General features: G+C 38.9%; 1 protein-coding gene across 4 annotated transcripts in view; it reads right to left on the bottom strand.

Annotated features, from left to right (window-relative positions):
• Positions 1–16,713, bottom strand: part of PCID2 (PCI domain containing 2) — a 35,145-nt gene extending 18,432 nt beyond the window's left edge. Inside the window, exons 1-12 of one of the 4 annotated variants that reach the window (XM_014531954.1) lie at positions 16,617–16,713; positions 15,448–15,513; positions 14,021–14,062; positions 12,987–13,041; positions 9,439–9,542; positions 7,021–7,096; positions 6,186–6,327; positions 4,897–4,997; positions 3,787–3,860; positions 3,501–3,626; positions 2,036–2,159; positions 1,069–1,518 (exon numbers count right to left, since the gene is read on the bottom strand). In XM_014531954.1, the coding sequence (XP_014387440.1) occupies positions 1,429–1,518; positions 2,036–2,159; positions 3,501–3,626; positions 3,787–3,860; positions 4,897–4,997; positions 6,186–6,327; positions 7,021–7,096; positions 9,439–9,542; positions 12,987–13,041; positions 14,021–14,062; positions 15,448–15,513; positions 16,617–16,636 (1,020 nt within the window). In that variant the 5' untranslated portion in view covers positions 16,637–16,713 and the 3' untranslated portion in view covers positions 1,069–1,428. Of the gene's footprint in view, positions 1–1,068; positions 1,519–2,035; positions 2,160–3,500; positions 3,627–3,786; positions 3,861–4,896; positions 4,998–6,185; positions 6,328–7,020; positions 7,097–9,438; positions 9,543–12,986; positions 13,042–13,185; positions 13,710–14,020; positions 14,063–15,447; positions 15,514–16,616 lie in introns of those variants that run through there. The other 3 variants (XM_014531955.1, XM_014531956.1, XM_014531957.1) reach the window with 3 other exon arrangements.
• Positions 16,714–19,758: the final 3,045 nt, after the last annotated feature.

The following is a 19,758-nucleotide window of genomic DNA, read 5'->3' as shown; positions in this document are numbered from 1 at the left end:
CTTAGGTGACCCCTGTGAAAGGGTCGTTCGACCACCAAAGGGGTCGCGACCCACAGGTTGAGAACCGCTGGGGTTAGGGGCAATCAGGCAGGCAGGCAGGCGAGCTGTTAAGAGCCAGCAGTCCCAGATTGTGTGAGGGATGTCCGATTGGGATCGGGCCTAAACGGGCAGTCGGACATCCCCCAAGGGGTTGTCCCAGATTGGAGAGGGTGCAGGCCAGGCTGAGGGACACCCCTCCCACTGCCCCCCTCCTGCACAAATTTCGTGCACCAGGCCTCTCATATATATATATGGCTAATATGCAAAGTGTCCCCTTGGGAGTTCGACTGGGAGACCAGGAATACCATGACTCGCTATGACATGCACTGACCACCAGGGGGTGGTGCGGAATGAAGGAAGGTCCTGGCCAGCAGCTGGTAGCCAGGGAAGGAAGGTCCTGGCCAGGGAGACCCTACCCGGGTACGAATTTCGTGCACCAGGCCTCTAGTGTGGGATATAATAATCAACATAAACTGATGAACAAAAATGGATCCAGAGACAAGGTGGCACTGAGCAGACTGTCCAACCTCAGGGAAAAGGCAGGGGAGGGAGGATTCGAGATCAACCAAAGGACTTATATGCATGCATATTAGCATGACCAATGGACACAGACACTGGGGCAGTGGGGGCTTGCCCTCAAGGGTGGGAGTGGCCAGGGGGGTTAATTGGGGAAAAAAGGAGACATGTAATACTTTAAAAGATTAAAAATAAAATGTGAGTTGATTTAAACTGTATTTTGAGTGAAATATTGGAAATGTATACACAATTCAGATTTTTAAATCTTACACGTCTTAAACACACTACGTATCTCTCCTTCATTTCTGATATACTTTAACCCCAGAATTAAACTATTTTTTTTGCCAATCTGTAGGCACACTGGCCCACTTCTCTGAAAGGACCTTGGCAAAAACAAATATGCTAATTCAACGCAGACTAATGGTAAGGACAATGGGGGGGAAAGAGTGAATTTTAAAATCTTAGCAAAATTTCGTTTCCCAGAAGATATAATAAAGACTTATGTCACTTGTATAAATTCAGAATGCCTTTTATATAGAAAAATTATATTAAAAAAATTGCACTTGTGCATAACTCTTGGGAGAAGTAAACTGTAGCTGCCTTGGAGAAGAGCCTCCTTCACAGAAGTTTCTCCAATGCTCCAGAGTCAAAGGAGGGTCTGCAACACTTGAAAAAGAAATTCCAAGTCTCCGTGAGGTCGACATTAGTAATGAGTGATGAGGAAATGTCAAGGTGGCTGTGAATGCGGGGAACTCAGTCTCAACATCCCTGAGAGAAGAGCCCCAAAGAGATTCCGGCTGCAGAAAGTAATGTCCTGGCAAAGTAGTGATTTCATCAGTACGATAAACACCAGAGGAACATGTGTTTATACATTCAACACACTGTAGACAGCGGAGGAAATGGATTTTGCTTGCTAGCAACTAGCTTCTGATGCTGATGTGATATATAGCCTTTGATGTGACCCTGTAGGAGAAAAACAGGGTTAGTTTATGTTCCTGAGTCACATCACTGATGTTGAGAGAGTTAATTACTTATTCTTCTGGTATAAGCATTCTTCCCCAATCATAGTGCAATTCAAGTCATTGGGAGAACAATAAATAAAGTTATATACGGAGAATATAGAAATATATATTATATTCACCCACCCGAACCCTCTATAAAGCCCTTTGATTATCATGGTATTTCCTGGGATACAATTAATTCTGTCAGAAAATACCTTCACAAAGGAAAAGGGTCTGATAACAACTTTAACGACAGTGCATCAAAGCTTCACATTCTAGACCAGCGGTTGCCAACCAGTGGTCCGTGGACCACTGGTGGTCGTGAGGTCTGAAAGGTTGGCAACCGCTGGTTTAAGGAAACCTTTGGAGCAGCAGTTGCCAACCGGTGGTCCGCAGACCACTGGTGGTCTGAGAGGTCCAGCAGGTTGGCGACCACTGATCTAGACCAAGTCCTAACCTGAACCGAGGAGCTCACGCACCATGTATATCAGGTTGGCTAGAATACACTGGACTTCATCGATGTCCACGTCTTCCACTTGCATGAATTTCAAAGCAACTAGAAAAGCATCCAGAGATAACTGGTGTGTTTTGAGTAACAAGTACCTAGAAGAGGGAAACAGAAGTTCATATTAGTTACCAACAGAATGCAAGTACTTCAAAAGTTAAGAAAAAGAGCACTGACTAAGTCAGTAGAAAACACATCTTCTACGAAACATACCACTAGGAATGAAAAGAATCTTCCACCTATTAAATACACGCTAAAAATAAGAGTTATTAAATACTAGAGGCCCGGTGCACGAGATTTGTGCACTTGGGGAGGGGGCGTCCCTCAGCCCAGCCTGTGCCCTCTTGCAGTCTGGGAGCCCTTGGGGGATGTCAGACTGATGCCAGGAGAGGGCCTAAGCTGGCAGTCGGACATCCTTAGTGCTGCCGCGGAGGTGGGAAAGGCTCCTGCCACTGCTGCTGTGCTCTCCAGCCCTGAACCCGGCTTCTGGCTGAGCGGCACTCCCCCTGTGGGAGTACACTGACCACCAGGGGGCAGCTCCTGCATTGAGCATTTGCCCCCTGGTGGTCAGTGCACCTCATAGCAACTGGTTGTTCCACCGTTCGGGTAATTTTTGTATTAGCATTTTATTATAGGATAATTTTGTCTTCTCAATTTGAAAAAGCCACTAGTACAAGTATAATTTTTTATATTTACTGAATATTTCAAGGAATCTAAGATGAAGGTATTTTCACATTGTACTATCTCTGAAATCTTAACACATTGTATGCAGGAAACGTATTTATACGTTTTACGTTGACTGTAAGAAGTAGAGCCACCTGTTAGCGCGCAATAAAAACTACCCGCAAACAATGTATTAAAATGGATTCGATGAAATATGGTCCTTGCCATTTTTTTATATACTACTTACAGCTATAAAAAGTCTGCCTTTGTTTGAAGTTTCTTAACTGAGATCCTGTTAGGATCAGGCCTTGAAGAAGAGTCAACTTCCAGTGTTACATGGATGAAAACAAACAAGTGCAGAAGAATTCAACTTTCTGACAGACAGGAGTGGCAGGGAGAGGTTTAATTATGAATAAAGAAAATGAACAACTCTGTCCCACACACTCTGATAAAATGTGGAATATTTTATTCTTAGGGCTGGTGTTTTAAAATATCTATTGCTAAGTTCTCTTATCATGCATACCCCGAGTTATCCCTCCCACAAGTGAGCCTTTGCTCACGCACTGTGTGGCACCAACGCCTGGAGGCAGTGGGTGGGCCGGGGAATTTTCACTTTATTTCACACAATTAAAGGAAAAGTGATGGGACCTTGTCCACACAGACTGACATCTCCATCTCAGAAGACACAGCACCTGTTATTTTAAGTTTTCATAACCTGACAACTCTACATGAGTCATACAAAGAGTTTCAACTTATTACAAAAATACTTTGCTTACACTTTTTTAAAAAGATTCCTGTAGGTGATGATCTTCAGCTTTTCAAGGATAAGGAAGATGCCACAGCGAATAAAGAAGGTCTCATGCTTCGCTAGAGCCTCGTTCAATAGAAGGAGATTGCCTTCACTGGGTGACGGGGGGAAAAATGAGCAAGCATGGTCACAAAACAAAATCCCAGGATGAGATCACACCAAAAGCAATTGGTTCAACTGCTTAATTGGTGTGTGAAATTTTATTAATTTTATATTTTAAAAAATCCCAAATAGAAAAGAATAAAATACTCTACCTTACAGCTCTGGTTACTTCAGCAAACTGCATGAGATGATACTTTTTCAAAAGCTCAATGGTTGGCATATGACCCTAAGACAAAGAGTTAATTTTCCAGAATAAGAGCCCTTTCTTTTTTAACAGAATTTGTTTTTTTGGGTGTTTGTGTTATTTTTTTTGGTTGTTCGCTTTTTATTTTTTTAAACAGAATTATTTTTGATAAAATCCTTATCAAGGAACTAAGTTTTAAAAACTTGCAAACTTGTATTTCTTAGAATTTCTTCTTAAGTAGCTGAACAAGGTTTGAAAACATCATAGTATGCTAGGGGGGGAAACTGATCTAGAAATCAGAAAACCTTGGTATAATATAGTTGTGTCATTCAGTTACATATGACCTTCCCATGTCTCTTGCCCTTAATATAATAGGAGGGAAGTGATAACTGAAGAAATTTCTAAATTCAGATTTAGAAATACAGAAACAACCTTTAGAAGAATAAAGCTTAAAAAAAATTATCTTCTTTGTTTCTGTGAAGGATAGTTAGAAGTAGAAAGGGTATGTACAACATTGTACCTTTGCCAATATAAGCTATCCTGAACTAAAATAATTTTAACCAAATGTGTCCACTGCTTTGATAAACTTTTAGAAAATGTTAAATGGGAGGATAGAAAGGTCTATCTATCACTTTGAGAATGTTTTAGCCAATTAACATATTAGTTATTTGTCATTGCTTGTTAAGTACCAAAAATAACTTTTGGTGACCAAATAAGACACCTACAAATAGGCTGGAATGACATTTTCCGTTCTTGGCTAATCCATTTCTATTAATGTAGATTTTTTAGGGGGAGTAGAAATAATATGAACTTATTTTATTTGTCCTATATTACGTTAAATTTCTTAAGTAGATACTTTAAATAGGAAGGAAATACAAACAAAGCCTTTAAAGAAGGATCTGGAAGTGTCAATCATGAAGATACATGGTTCCGGCTACACACAAAGCTATTCTTCCTCTATTCTGGGGTGGGCTCATATGCAGCTCAGGTTGTGATCAACTACAAACCATCTATAAGCTTCTACAAAGTCTATAAGCTTCTTGAAAGCAAAGGGGTCTATAAGAACTGAATAACTCACCAACAGCATTTTTACTGGGAGTAAATATATCAAAATCATCCTTTTGTTCTTCTGACTTAAACAGTGACAGTGCTCAAAGGCAAAGGACAGGTACTCCTCGGCTGCAGAGACATCGGCAAAGGTCAGACAAGAGCATCTTTTAAAATATACGGCTACTGAAGTTCCCTCTATGCTCTTTATCCTGCCATTTATCCTTATACAAAGGTTCTAAAGTTTTCAGAAACTATAAATGTCTACCAATAATACTGACAATTCATTTCTTGTTGTTGGGTATTAAAAACACTTGAACCTTCAGAGCAAAAACCTATCAATGCCTTAATAGACTTCAATATAATTTAAAAGCTTTTCTTCTTATGCTTCATAATTTAAGGAAAAAAAAAGCAGTGATGAAGAATAACCAAGGAAAGTCCATTTTCAAAAGTCCTACATCTATGAAATTTTTTTTGTAAAAGAAAATTTGAAATTGCGTCTGTATATGCCTATAGAATAAAAAATAAGATGAAAGAGCTGTTATTTTTGTTATCAGAGAATCCATGGCTATAAGACATGGGGAGAGAAAAGTGATTTTATCTATCTTATATTGCCTGAAGTTATGTTGTTTCGTATGCAAATAGCTGTTGAAGAGGTGAATTAAAAAGTCTGGTCTGAGTACAATAAAAGAAGTTATAAAGAACCACCTCATGCCAGTTAATCAAAAAGTTTAAAAAGAAAAAAACTGGCATCATGTTCTTGAGAAAGTTAATGATATAAATTGCACAATAATGTAATTTCACGAAAGCGCCATTCTGATGTGGTAATGACACCATCGCCTATGGCCACAAACACCAAAGACAACACCAGAACAAGGACACATTCCCACTGCTCGCCTGGGCATTCCATGGGGGATTTCTAAGCAGCAAGTTGGCAGCTGAGCTACCTGCTGCCCCAGTCTCCACGTCCTGTGCCAGCATGATCAGCACAGGCAAAGGGAGAAAACAATTACTTTTATCAAATGCCAAGAATACTGCTGCTTACTTCCTCACGGAAAAAAGATTTCCAGAATAACTGAGAGTCTGCATGTATTTCAGAGACCCAGCATGGATTAAGAAACTTCAAATACAATTTTCCTTTTACTTAACCAACTTTAGTGTCAAAAATAAACAAACAAAAAATAACTTGAACTTGGTTTACACCTATATTCCACTTTAAGTAATAATAAATTGTAATAATTGTGATCTCTAAAACTACATTACAGAGTTGTTCAGAATGCAATGGCTTTAAAATACTGGAAAAAATGATTAACAACATACCTTGTTTAAAGTCACTATCAAACATGGCCTTTCGTCCAACATAGTACCTGTATGTTACTCTCTGTGCTGTGCTATAATCTTCTTTCAGATTTGAGCTGTCGATGGCTCTGATGAGAGGTTTACACAAATGGAGTTTGTTGATCTATAACAAATTATAATCCACTAAACATGTTATTTAAAAAAAAAACAAACAGGCAGGACCAACTTAAACTTCTACTTTACTAAGCATATGCAACCTTAAACTGGGAATTACAAAACCCATTACCATCATCAAAATTGATCATATAATACTAAAATCGAAACAGAAGCCATATGGCACAGATTATACCCACTTGAGAAAGCCCTAAGAAGAGCATCAGGCAGAGGTGCTTCCAGGGCAGATGTTCCCTCCGAATGAAGGCCCCCCATAGGGGCCAGGGGCCAGCCGCTGGTGTGTGACATAGCTGCTCTTCACCTGGCCAACTCATGTAGCAAAGAATGATTTCTTCACCCATTCATAGGCCCATATGTTCTGGCAGAAGGCTCTGGAGTGAAACTCCTCACTGAAAGCCCAGTTCAGCACACCAGCACACTCTTAATATGCGGGCACCTTAGTTTCCCCTGGAGCTAAAAGCTTACCTCATAGGGCTGAGGTTTTTTAAACAAGGCGACATTTCTTACAATAGTGCCTTGCACTTAGCAGGCACTCAACAAATGTTAGCTCTTAGGATTACAAATATGGCTAGGTGATGACCATTTCCCCAGCAATGCCAGGGGAGCTAGCTGATAATTAATAGAAATGGTATCTGGGAAGACAGGAGAAAGAAATGTACACACTATTCAAACAGAAGCATACCTTAAAGTAAATCTTGAATAACCGATTCACCAGAAACAGCATCCCCCACTTCTTAGAATCCTCTATACCAGCACGACTATGGGAAAAAATTTTTATCCAGTTACATAGGAAATAAGAATTATATTTATAAATTACAAAATAAACTGTCTAAACAAATTGATATGTTGAGATAAAATCTTACAGCTTAAGTCATATTTATGAAATAAAACCACATTTTGAAAGAAGATGTCTTATCTAATAGGTAAAATTGAAGAGTCCAAACCAGGAATTCTAACCCCAGATAATTATTAGGTAATACACTCCCTCTGCTGCAGCACCTGAAAACTGCCTAGTTTGCAGCAATAGTATGTAAAAGCTAATCGTTATAAAGCATTTTATGGTTGTTTTTCATTTTTTTGGTAGTGTCCTTTGAAGCACATAAGTTTTTTTATTTTGATGAAGTCCAATTTATCTATTTTTCCTTTGGGTGCTTGCGCTTTTGGTTTCACAGCTAAGAAAACCATTGCCAAACCAAGGTCATGAAGATCACTGCTGTGCAGGAACACATAATCAAATAGAAGTCCAAGTATTCATGTAATCAATATTTCCTGAGGGCTACCTTGGTGTGAGAGACACCATGTGAAAGCCGCATACATGCCCTCACGGACTTTGAAATTGAACAAACATCATCCAAACATCACCAAAATAATTACTTTTGCTGAGTGTAGTGAACACAAAGTACAAACTGTCATGAAAGTTTAGGGGAGGCGGAAAGCTGTGAAATAAGCAGACAACCAGATGAAAAGCTGGGAAGACATGCCAGGCAAAGGAATGGCATGTGTGGAAAGCCTCGGTGGGGAGTATTGGGAGGAACTGCTTTAGTCCAGCTTGGGTGCAATGTTTTGAGGTGGGGCCGGTGGGGACAGAGTGGTGAGAAATGAGAAGCTGAAACACTTTTCTGTGGACTAGAGATTTTGTTTGTTTATTTACACATGGAAAGCTTTTCCTTTCTTTGCTTTAAAATCTCCTAAAACTCTCAAATAAACATAGCTTTATAATGGGTGAAGAGATGGAGTTTCAGGAGAAAAATGGAAACTCTAAAGTAGAATCAGATGGAAAGTCTAGAAGCAAAAATTAAATAGTGGTCCTAGCTGGTTTGGCTCAATGGATAGAGTGTTGGCCTGCGGACTGAAGGGTCCTGGGTTCAATTCTGGTCAAGGGCACATGTCCGGGTTGCAGGCTCAATCCCCAGTAGGGGGTGTGCTAGAGGCAGCCAATCAATGATTTTCTTTCAGCATTGATGTTTCTATCTCTCTCTCCCTCTCCCTTCCTCTCTGAGATCAATAAAAAGATATTTTAAAATAAATAAATAAATACATACATACTAATAAGAACAGTCAACTTGAGACCAGGTCAACATAAATTACCCAAAATGAAAGAGAGGGGGAGGAAAGATTGAAAAACAAACAGTATATCAGTGCCCTGTGGAATAATATCATGTAGTATAATGTACATGTAACTGGAGCCCCAGAAAGAAAAGAGAAAGAATGAGAGAAAGAAAAAGCAGTTGAAGAATATAAAAAATTAAATTTAGAAAAATCTATTAAGAAACATCAACTTAAGATCCAAGAAGCCCAAGGAACCATAAATAAGAAAAACAGGAAAATACATAGGGTACCCGGGCCAGGTGGCTCAGCTGATTGGAGCGTAGTCCCATACACCAAAAGGCTGTGGGTTCAATTCCCAATTGGGATGCGAACAGGAGGCAACTGATTGATGTTTCTCTCTCAACCTCTAATCCTCTCTCTCTAAAAATCAATAAAAACATATCCTTGGGTGAGAATTAAAAAACAACAACAACCACCTGGGTACATGAGGGTCAAACTACTGAAAGCCAAAAGTGAAGAGAAAAAAAGGCAAAGGAAAGAGTCATTACATACCAACGAACAACAATAAGAACTGACAACTGACTTTTCATGAGAAACATAGAAAAGCTGATGAAATGACATTTTAAAGTCTTAAAAGAAAAGAGTCCAATTTAGAATACTCCACCTAGCAAAAGGATCCTTCAAAAATGAAGACAGAATAAAGAATTTCAGAAAAAAAGCTGAGAATTCATTGTCAGCAGACCAACACTAAAAGCAAAATGCTAAATCAAAGTCTCAGAGAAAAGAGAAATGGTACCAGATAGAAACTCAGATCTACTGTATGGGAAATATTAAAGAGCTCAAATGGCAAATATGTGACTAAGCATAAAAGACTATTTTTCTCTTTTCTTATTTCTTTACTAAACAATTGACTGTTAAAAGCAAAAAATAAAATGACTGTGGGGTTACACATATGTAGAAGTCAAGTCAATGTCAACAACAGACAAAGGGCAGGGAAGGGGCAATGCATTATGATAGGAGACTGATAATATGTCTCCAAAACCTTACTCACGTGTCACTGGCACAGACTCGGAAACAGCTCATCAACAACTCAGCAGCTTTTTCCAACATGTCCCCAACTTTGCTTTTTCCTTTCTTAACCAACTGCTGATCTGCCTAAAAGAATGTAAAAACATTTACTTTTTATTTCTGCTAGATTTCTTAATTAAAAAAGAAAATCACAGTGCAGCTAGAAGCAAAAAAAAAAAAAAAAAAAAGGCTACAAAGGTCCCAAAGGGTTCTGATGAAATCATCTAGAATTATAGTTTAGTCCACCTCTTCCACAAATCAAATCTCTCTTCAACTAATTCAAGCTAATAAGTCAACCAATTTTTTAAGCCATTGCATGTAGCCCTGCATTAAGAAGCCTTTTGTTCCCTCATTATTGACTTTCCCATTTCCTACACACAGCTATTAAAAACCTTGAAACACACACACTTTTCAATAAATACCGAAGTCATTACCAAGTTTGACCTCTTCCTTGCTTTCAGGATAGTCTTCATTAAAAAAGAACCATTTTCTCCCACTCATAATCTCCCTATCACAGGTTCTCCAAGTGTGATCTATGAGTTCCTGAGGGCCTTCAAGATGCTGGCAGATAACTCACATGGTTAAACTACTTTCATAATAATACTAAATTAAATTACTATTTCTTTTTATTGTACTGACATGTGCACAGTTTTCACTGATGGTGCAAAAACAATAGTAGGTGAAACCACTGGAGCATCATGCATCCACAATCCATCAATCAATTAACCAACAAAGCTAATTTCACTTTAAAATGTCCTTAATGATGCAGTATCATTAAGTCTTGGTCCTTAAATACATAAATTTCTAATGTTATTTGTGGTGAAATGGGAAATATATTCAAAGTATGTCTGTCCCACAGCAAAATATGATGTTTGTTTTAAGGAAAGCACTTGGGCACTGTTGGAATTGCCAGCTGCACCATGGAACTGACAGACAAGCAGTGCAATTCAGGCGTGCTTGAAAGTGAATGAAAGAAGCCTATTACTTTCAGGCAAACAACTGACAGTATTTGTTACCAATGTCAGTATTTGTGCTTTCAAGGGAAAAAAAAAAAAAAAATTGGAAAACTTCTATGGATCACCGTGAACTTGGCAGCTTTCCATTACTTCAAGAGTCTTCTGATGACGTCACTGTAGATATTAACAAATGTAGTTTTTCTGGTTTTGTTTTGTTTTTTACATAATGAAATGTATCAATAGTGGGAACATCTCATAACTCAATGAACTAAAAGTTTCCAAATGTTCAATGTATTTTACAAAACCATGCAAGGGTAAAAGATCCATTCAAAGTTCATGACTCACCAGTGGATTCTGATGTAACAGTGGAAAAAGTTCACTGCTAAGCTTCAGAGCCCACACTGTAACTAGCCTGTAAAAAGTAGCTTTTAGAGTGTTGATACAGCTCAAAGAAGAGTATCTACAATTATCTGAAAAGGCTACTAAAATACTCCTCCCTACTCCATTTACCTTTGTGTAAGGCCAGACTATCTTCATATATTCAACCAAAACAACATATTACAACAGAGTAAACACAGAAGCAGAAATGAGAATCTGGGTGGCTTCTGTTACGCTAGGCATTAAACTGCAAAAGAATATCATTCTTCTTAGTACTTTCTGTTCATTCTAAAAATAGTTATTTTTTTATTTAAAAGTCAATTATGTTACCATGCAAAAGTTTTATTACTTTAATTTTTAATCTTTAGTGTTGAAAGTATTACATATGTCCTCTTTTTTCCCCATTGGTTACTGATGAGATCACTGTAGACAGGCACCCGCCCTCCTATTATTTCTTACTTTAAATGAATATTAAAATTTTTCCCAGTTAAAATTTCTAATACAGTAAATATGCATAGATATAACACATACTAGAGGCCCGTTGCAGGAAGATTCCTGCAAGAATAGGGCTTCCTCGGGCCTATTCCTGCAAGAATAGAGCTTCCTGAGACCGGAGCGAAGCCCACCAAGGCGGGCTGCCTCGCTCCCTCCCTTCGTCGCTTCGCCCACGGCTCCCTCCCTTCTTTGCCGCTTTGCTCCCTTGCCAGATCACGGATCCAAGACCCGGATCCCCCGGGCAGCATCGGGTACTGCCGGCCCCGCCTTGCCAGGTCTCGGATCCAGGGCCCGGGCCCCGCAGGCAGCGTCGTGCACTGCTGGCCCCGCCTGCAGTATGCAAATTTAATGGCCATCTTTGTTGGGTTAATTTGCATGCTCTTCTGATTGGCTAATGGGCGTAGTGAAGGTACAGTCAATTAGCATCTTTGTCTTTTATTAGTGTAGATAACACTATAATTTCAGTTCTAATATTTCCATTTGGTTCTTCTTTATATCTTTTCTTTGCTGACACTGTACATTTTCATTTGTTTCAAGCATGTTCGTAATTGCTCCTTTAGGCCTTTTTATGATGGCTGGTGTAAAATCTTTATCAGGGAATTTCAACATTGTGTCATCTCTGTGTTGGTGTTTGTTGATTGTCTTTCCTCATTCAACATCTCAAAAGGCTAAGATTTTCCTGATTCTTGGTATGATAAGTATTTTTCAGTTATACCCTGGACATTTGGGGTATTATTACCTTACGAGGCTGTGGATCTTATTTATCTTGTTTCAGCAGGCCTCTGCTGACACCATGCCAGTGGTAATGGGGGCTCCACCTCTATGGCACTGGGTGGGATGGGGGTCTGGCTCCCCAGAGATTGGGGCCCCGCAGACTTTGTACGGAATGCAGCAGGAATTATCAAAGAGGTCTGTCTTGATGAGCTGCCTTGCCCCTTCCTGCTCTTCTTGGGGCTTCTTCATCTCTGCGGGTTGGTATTCCCAGATTTCAGGTTTCTCTGGGACCCAGCTAGGTCAGAGAGGTGGCAAAAAAGAAATGCAGAAAATTCACTGCTCACTGCTCTGCAGGTTCCTGCCCCCTATTTCTCTCCATCTCTCAGAGTCATATTGGCTTTAAAATTCCCAGCAGGAGAAATAGGAAAAGTGTGCTTATTCCATCTTGTCTAGTCATAGAGTCGTTAATAATTTTTAAAACTGTAAAGGGGTCTTAGGACCAAAAAGTTGAGAAACGCTGCTCCAAAACTGGCTGATGCTGATCCCCAAGGGGAAAGCAACTCCATAAAAGCCAGGATCTTTACCTCCTCATACCAGAGAAACCCTTAGCTATTGCCTCAACCTACATTAAGATGGAATTCTTTAAGAGAGGGGACAGGCCACATCTCAACAGTAGAAGAGAATCAGAATTGCCCATCTATTACTGTTCCATCCCCTTTAAAAAAAAAAATCTTGCATGTCATAAGTGATTAACCATATACAGAAACAACTCCCTCTATAGCTACAGTGTGAAAACCGGTTTATTTAAATCTGTTCACATCAACCCAAAAAGAAAAGTTGAGACATCCCTGTTATTTTGTTCTCCCTATCAGATATATCCCAACCCCCACTCATGTCTCAAAACTCCTGTAAAGAATGACATGAAAGTACGCAATAGACAGATACCAAGTCTGGGTTGTAAAACAATAATGATAAAAATTGAACTTACATTACTGGCAAATACTCGAAGATCAAGTGCTACTGCATACATGACAGGCAGAGCCCTACAGGGGCAAAAAAATACAGGTGTTTGAAGAGGCTACGAGGTCAGAGAGCCCCTTACCAGAGGTGGGACTGACATCTACACACAAGGCTATTATCCAGAATAGGAGTTAGCCCCCCTCCAATAATCCAATGGCTACTGTTACCTTCCTCATCATCCATCAGGGCAGCTTGGAGCCCTTGTGCTTCCTGATCAACAGAGGCCAGACACTGAAGCTCTCTCCACCTACTACCCCAGGCCCTCCTCAGAGGCTTAGACACTGGTCCACGTAGGGGCCCTCAGACTGAGGCAGCACTTCCTCATTGCTCCCAGGACATCCTCCTTCTCTACTCCCCACAATTATTCAAACAACTCCATTAAAGCAAGATGTGATTTAGTAAAATTTCCTAACAGCAACTGGAGTATGCAACAGACAAAATGTCATAAAAGAAAAATTTTTTTAAATCTAGCTGGCTGTGTTGGTCTTCCTTTCATGGGTAAATAAGCCTTCACTTTAAAAAGGGGTGTGGGGTTTTGTTTTTGCCTTTTTTCCAATATAAACAAAATTTCAGTGTTTGCCTACAGTTTGTTAATAAATCATAAAATTAAGAATTAATTTGGCAAACAATTTAAAATAACCCAATTATTATGTATTATATTACCCCAAATGAACTGCAGTGATCTACCTCTTTTGTCCAAGTTTAAAACCAAAAATAACAATTGAAGGGGAAAAAATTGTATTTAATAAATATTTGGAGGCATGCAAGGGCTGAAATAAAAATACTTCATTTTTATATAAACACACTGCAAATAATCTGGCTGATCTGCCATTTAAGTTTACAATGACTATTAAAATTCCATTATCCATGTTGACATTACATCAATACATATTAAATGTTCACATAGAAAATATGATACATATTTAACTAGATTACATTTTTTTAAAGCTTCTGAAAAAAAAAAAAAGAGGCTAATTTCTAGTTGTTTTTGTTCATACTTACCAGTTTTCTTCTTTGTGGGCCTGAAACGCCCGTAGGAATGATGTACTACATTAAGGTATAACATATAAAATTTAAATAATGCTACAAATAAGAATAAATAAGGAGAATTCTAAACTTTCAGGGGGATAGCTCACCATTTAAAAATTATAAACTCATAGCAGTAAGTTCTTGAGGAAAAAAATGTATAAACCCACTTACAAATATCTGAGTATCATAAGGTGCAAGTACTAAATATATTTATTTCATACATACTTTCTCCAAAGTAAGAAAAAGACCATTTTCATAAAATAGTTTTTTAAAAAATGATTTGAAACATCCATGCAAGAGAGAAACATGGATCAGTTGCTTCCTGCATGCCCCCTAGTGGGGATCGAGCCTGCAACCCGGGCATGTACCCTAAACGGGAATCGAACTGGTGACCGATCAGTGCATACGATATCACTCAACCAACTAAGCCTCACCGGCCAGGGCACAAGATTTTTTAAAATTGGCAATCACAAACACTTTATTTGGTTACTCTGATCCCAGATGATCACAACTTTTATGTAACTAGAGGCCCAGTGCAGGAATTTATGCACGGGTCAGGGGGCTCCCTCAGCCTGACTGGCAATCGGGGGCATTCGGGGCTGATCAGGGCCGCTGGCCAGGGGGAGGGACCGCAGGAGGTTGGCTGTGGGAGCGCACTGACCACCATGGGGCAGCTCCTGAGTTAAGCATCTGCCCCCTGGTGGTCAGTGCATGTCACAGTCTGGTCATCTGGTCTTAACGGTCGCTTAGGCTTTTATATATACAGATGGGCTGTGGAATCTATAGTATAAAGTTTAATTCATCAATTATAAAATTGCTGAATTCAAAGCAGACCTAATAGTTAGCAAACAACTCTCTTCTGCGTATATTTAAACAAGGTGATTAAAAAAAAAGAGCAAACTGAGTCTAGAGATACATATAAATAGTAGGACACTCACTGACTAGGGGCTTAGTTATAAGCTATCACTTCAATGATTTAAATCAGAATTTGGCTTGATTAGGTCTTTTTTGACCACAATTAAATGATGATGTGTGTTGAGTCCACTTTTGTCCATCTATACCTGGATTTTGGAGTTCTGATATTCCACTAAGGGAACGGAACCAGTCCCTGTAACTACATTTAATGCTTTAGAGGCAACAAAATATTCTTCATAACAGAATTAAATAAAATCCTTAATCATAACCAAATCCTTATAAACTTAACTAGATGATAGGCTTAAGACCTATGCTAAATTTAAATACCAAGTGAAATAGGTAAATAGGAGTTTCTCTTCCAAAAAGTTTTAATTCCTTTCCTAATTACAGGGATAAATAAAATTAGCCCAAGGTCTCAAAATCTTAAACCTCAAGTAATCCACTCTATGTTATAAACTGAACAATTAACAGATGACAAAAGATATTGGACGATGACAGTCTGGCATTTGTATGCCTCTATGAAGTCATGGTTCCCCACTGCGTACGTGCACCTGGAAAAGAAACACTGGAGCTTGAGGACTGAAGCAGCAGACAGGGCATTCACAGGATAAAATCCTAGAAGTAAACTACATAGACCACACATCTTCTATCACAAACACCCCAGTTCTCAACTGATCCTGTAGTGAAAGATGGACCTTCTGCTTGGAAGACTACATAAGTTGAAGAAACACACAAATAACTATTTGAAGTAAAATGGGTTGGTATATTAGGAAATCCCACATTATGTTTTGAGACTATTCTTTCAAGTCCCAGAAGGAGAACCTAGCTGCCAGCAGGTTTTATTAGTAACATGTACTGATAATACAGTATGGCACTTTAATAAGTGATGACTCTCCAACTAGATGCCCAGCTGGTCAGAGTCATTATTAGTCAGTTCATCAGCAAATCTGGAATCTCATGGCATACTGCACAGAGCTAGGAAATTGAAGGGTACCTTACACTACAAAGACCCCAGTGGCACCCCGACTTTTCCTAAGATCTCACAGGGCTACCCTACCTTGCCTCCCCACCCCACCCACACCCCAACTCCAGCCTGCTCTGAAACACTGGAAGGATTGCAGGCAGGGAGGCAGTCAAACACCACATACTGTAAGGACATAAAACTTTGCCTGAATTGATGGTTTAGAGATAAACATAGATGAAATGAAATGTAAATAAAAAGTAATATCTTATTTGCTCAGCTGTAGTTTCTTTCCCAGTTAGGCAAAGGGATGAAAAGCCAGGCATATTTCCCTGAGAAAATACAGTCAAATGTGGGCTCTACACCCTACTAAACAAAAGATCACTATACAGCCAATATAATGAGTATCAAGTGTTGGTTTTTTTAGTGACACACAATAGACATATAAATATACATGATCACAATATAATTTTAACTTTTGAAAATATACATGATCCTTGAAATTAAAAAAAAAGTTTATTTAAATCTTAGTTTTTTAAAGTTTACAAAATTTTCACAGGCTTTACCGAAGTGAAATTGCAAACACACTTTTCTACTTTTCCAAAGTAATTATTCATTGTTTCAAGCATTAGGTGATGTTAAATAAAATCCTTAGTCAATTCAGCAACTCCAAGATGTGCTTATTTTACTTACCTTAGATGAGCTGCAAACATTTCAGCATAAGGGGGTTCCAAAACTTGTTGACACTTCTCTTCCGGAGAGGCCAACTAAACGAAATGATAAGATGAAAAATGGCAAAAATAAAATTAAAAGGCATGGAAAGAACACAATGTGTACAGATTTAAACAAACCTATTTCAAAAGAATATAGACTTTACAGTTAACAGTAATACTTTATAGTTTAGTATTTCTAAATAAAAGGTTCACTGTTTCAATAAATATCAATCAAGCATGAACTATGGATACAGCACTAGATTAATACAATGTTTTGTCTACCACAGGCTAGGAAACAGTCTGGGCACTTTCATACATATCTTAATGTTTCATACATACCTTAATAGTTCTTGCCAGTCAGTCAAGAAATATTTAATAAGCAGCTACTATGTGCTTAATAATTAATAAATAAAGTGTATAATACCTTACATAAATAAAGTCTAATGTGTTAGAGAAGAAGGCATGTTAGGAATCACTCCTTCTCAGCTTCCTGGTGATAGAACCACCCTCTCTCTGTACTGGTCTAGACTAGTTGACATTTACTTCTAACTCTTTCCTCTCAATGACCAAATTTTAGGTAATATAAGCATTACAATGGATTATAAAGCACTCTGAATTAAAAAAAAAAGGAATCAATGAGTCTACTCTTACACTGATACAATACATATGTAAATGTGGGAGGGAAAAATGACATCAGAAAAATCACCATTCTACAATCGCTAATGAAACAATTGATTCGGACAATGGCCACCAATGAATGGAACCATCAGATGGAAGGTTAATGGGGAATTTTATATAGAAGAAATCAGCCTTAGATTATAAATGGACAAACAGACATGTGTGTCCCTGATGTGCACCTGAATCTCATCAAGTCCCTGGCACTAATTTCTATTTAGAGCAATGGTTCAATGTGTTCTGCACATTAGAACAACCTAGGAAACTTTAAATTATTTTTTTAAAAGCCTGCTTCTACTCCAGGAACTGTGTGGGGATTTTTTGGTGTTTGTGTGTGTGTGTGTGTGTATGTGTGTGTGGTTTTGTTTTTGTTTTTTGGTTAATCCTCACCTGAGGGTATTCCACCATTGATTTTTTTTTTTTTTTTTTTTAGGGAGAGTGGAAGAGAGAGAGAAACGCATCGATTGGTTGCCTCCTACACAAGCCCTGACCAGGGCCCAGACCGGGGAGGAGCCTGCAACCAATGTACGTGCCCTTAACCAGAATCAAACCAGGGACCCTCTGGTCCACAAGCCAACGCTTTATCCACTGAGTCAAACTGGATAGGGCTGTTTTGTTTTGTTTTTTAAATATATTTTTATTGAGTTCAGAGAAAAAGGGAGTAGGAGAGCGAGAGACAGAAACATCAATGATGAGAGAGAATTATTGATCGGCTGCTCAAGAACTGTTTATATGGTCAGAGGTGCAATCTATAGGCAGCCAAATATAATCACCTACAGATAAGCTCAAATTCTAAACCTGTCTTAGGAAGCCAGGTACACTGTATCCCTCTCTGTGCTTAGTCCTTTCACCTACCTGAAGCGTGGGTTGGCAACATGAGGATGCTTGAAAGACACCAGCTCTGCGAAGGATTCCCCATCTCTGGTTTCAATTGCTTCATAGACCTGAAGCATTTGAGAAGAGAAAAGCTCAGTAGAAAATAAAATATTCTAAATAGAACCTAAACAACACATTGTATACCACTAAAATTCATTTTCCCTATTTTGAAAGGAGCAAGAATAATCAAAATATAACAAGTATTCTCTTTAGCCAGCAAACAATAACTACCTTTCAAAATAAGATCTTCCAAAGGCAAATAAACAGGTGACTTAATATTAAAAACCATGAAAAGGCAGAATAAACCAGCTTATTATTTGATAATTAATGAAGGTGAATTATTCTAGTTTTACTCAGTCATACCAGCAGACATTTGAAAATTCACTTTCATAGCTTATGGGGAAAAAGAGCTTATAAACCACATATTTCCAAAATTCAAAAGGCTTCCACTCAACCTAAATATAAAAATGGCAATGGCAATGGCTAAATGAATGGTGTCATAGTCATACAACAGGTAACTGTGTGCTGTAAAAAAGGATGAAATAAATCTACATGTAGTAACATGGGAAAGTGTTCACAATATGCTTACTGTTAAGCAAAAGGGAAAAAAAAAGTTAGCCACAAGAAAACTGCATAACTTGATCTGGGAGAAAAAGAAAAAGTATGTATGACATGAAAGCTCAAGAAGAAATGCAGGACCATGTCACAGCAGTTGACTCCTTGGCCAGTGTAGTGAAGGCTAAGGAGGCTTTTATTTTATATATTTCTATACTGGAAGACTGTTATAGCAGACATTTATAATTAAAAAAGCAAATTATATTTTAAATTATATTCACCAAAAATGACATAAAAATCCCAACTATATAAGTGAGGAGAAAGCAAAGCATAAACCTGCATATATATATTAGTACCAGAGGCCTGGTGCATGGATTTGTGCACTGGTGGGGGCATGGCCTGCAGGGATCAGCCCACTGTGGGAGCGCCACTCATCCTGGTTAGCCGAGCAGCTGTGGACCCACCCTCTGAGCAGCTGCTCCTGCTGCTCATCCTGCAGTGAGTGTCTGCCCCCTAGTGGTCAGTGCATGTCATAGCGACTGGTCGTTCTGGTCATTCTGCTGTTTGGTCACTGAGCTTTTATATACACTGAGTGGCCAGATTATTATGACCACCCCATTAGTACTTCGTTGGGCCACCTTTTGCCTTCAATACTGCGGCGATTCATCTTGGCATTGACTCCATGAGATCTTGAAAGGTGATGCGAGGAATCTGACACCAGTCCTGATGAATAGCACTGTCCAGCTCTGAGATTTGATGGTTGTGGAACCAACTGCCTGATGGCTCCTTTAACTTGGTCCCACAAATGCCCAATTGGATTGAGATCTGGTGATTGTGGGGGCCACCTAAGCAAGGTAAAGTCTCCCTTATGTTCTTGAAACCACTCCTGCACAATAAGAGCACCGTGGCATGGCGCATTGTCTTGTTGGAAGAAGCCATCTCCATTGGGATACGCCATCAACATGATAGGATGAACTTGATCAGCAACGATACTTAGGTATGTTGTGCTATTCAGA

This window comes from Myotis brandtii, unplaced genomic scaffold (genome assembly GCF_000412655.1).
Source record: "Myotis brandtii unplaced genomic scaffold, ASM41265v1 scaffold83, whole genome shotgun sequence".
Classification (NCBI taxonomy): domain Eukaryota; kingdom Metazoa; phylum Chordata; class Mammalia; order Chiroptera; family Vespertilionidae; genus Myotis; species Myotis brandtii.
The sequence above is the reverse complement of the archived record's forward strand: the minus strand, read 5'-3'. Positions and strand labels throughout refer to the sequence as shown.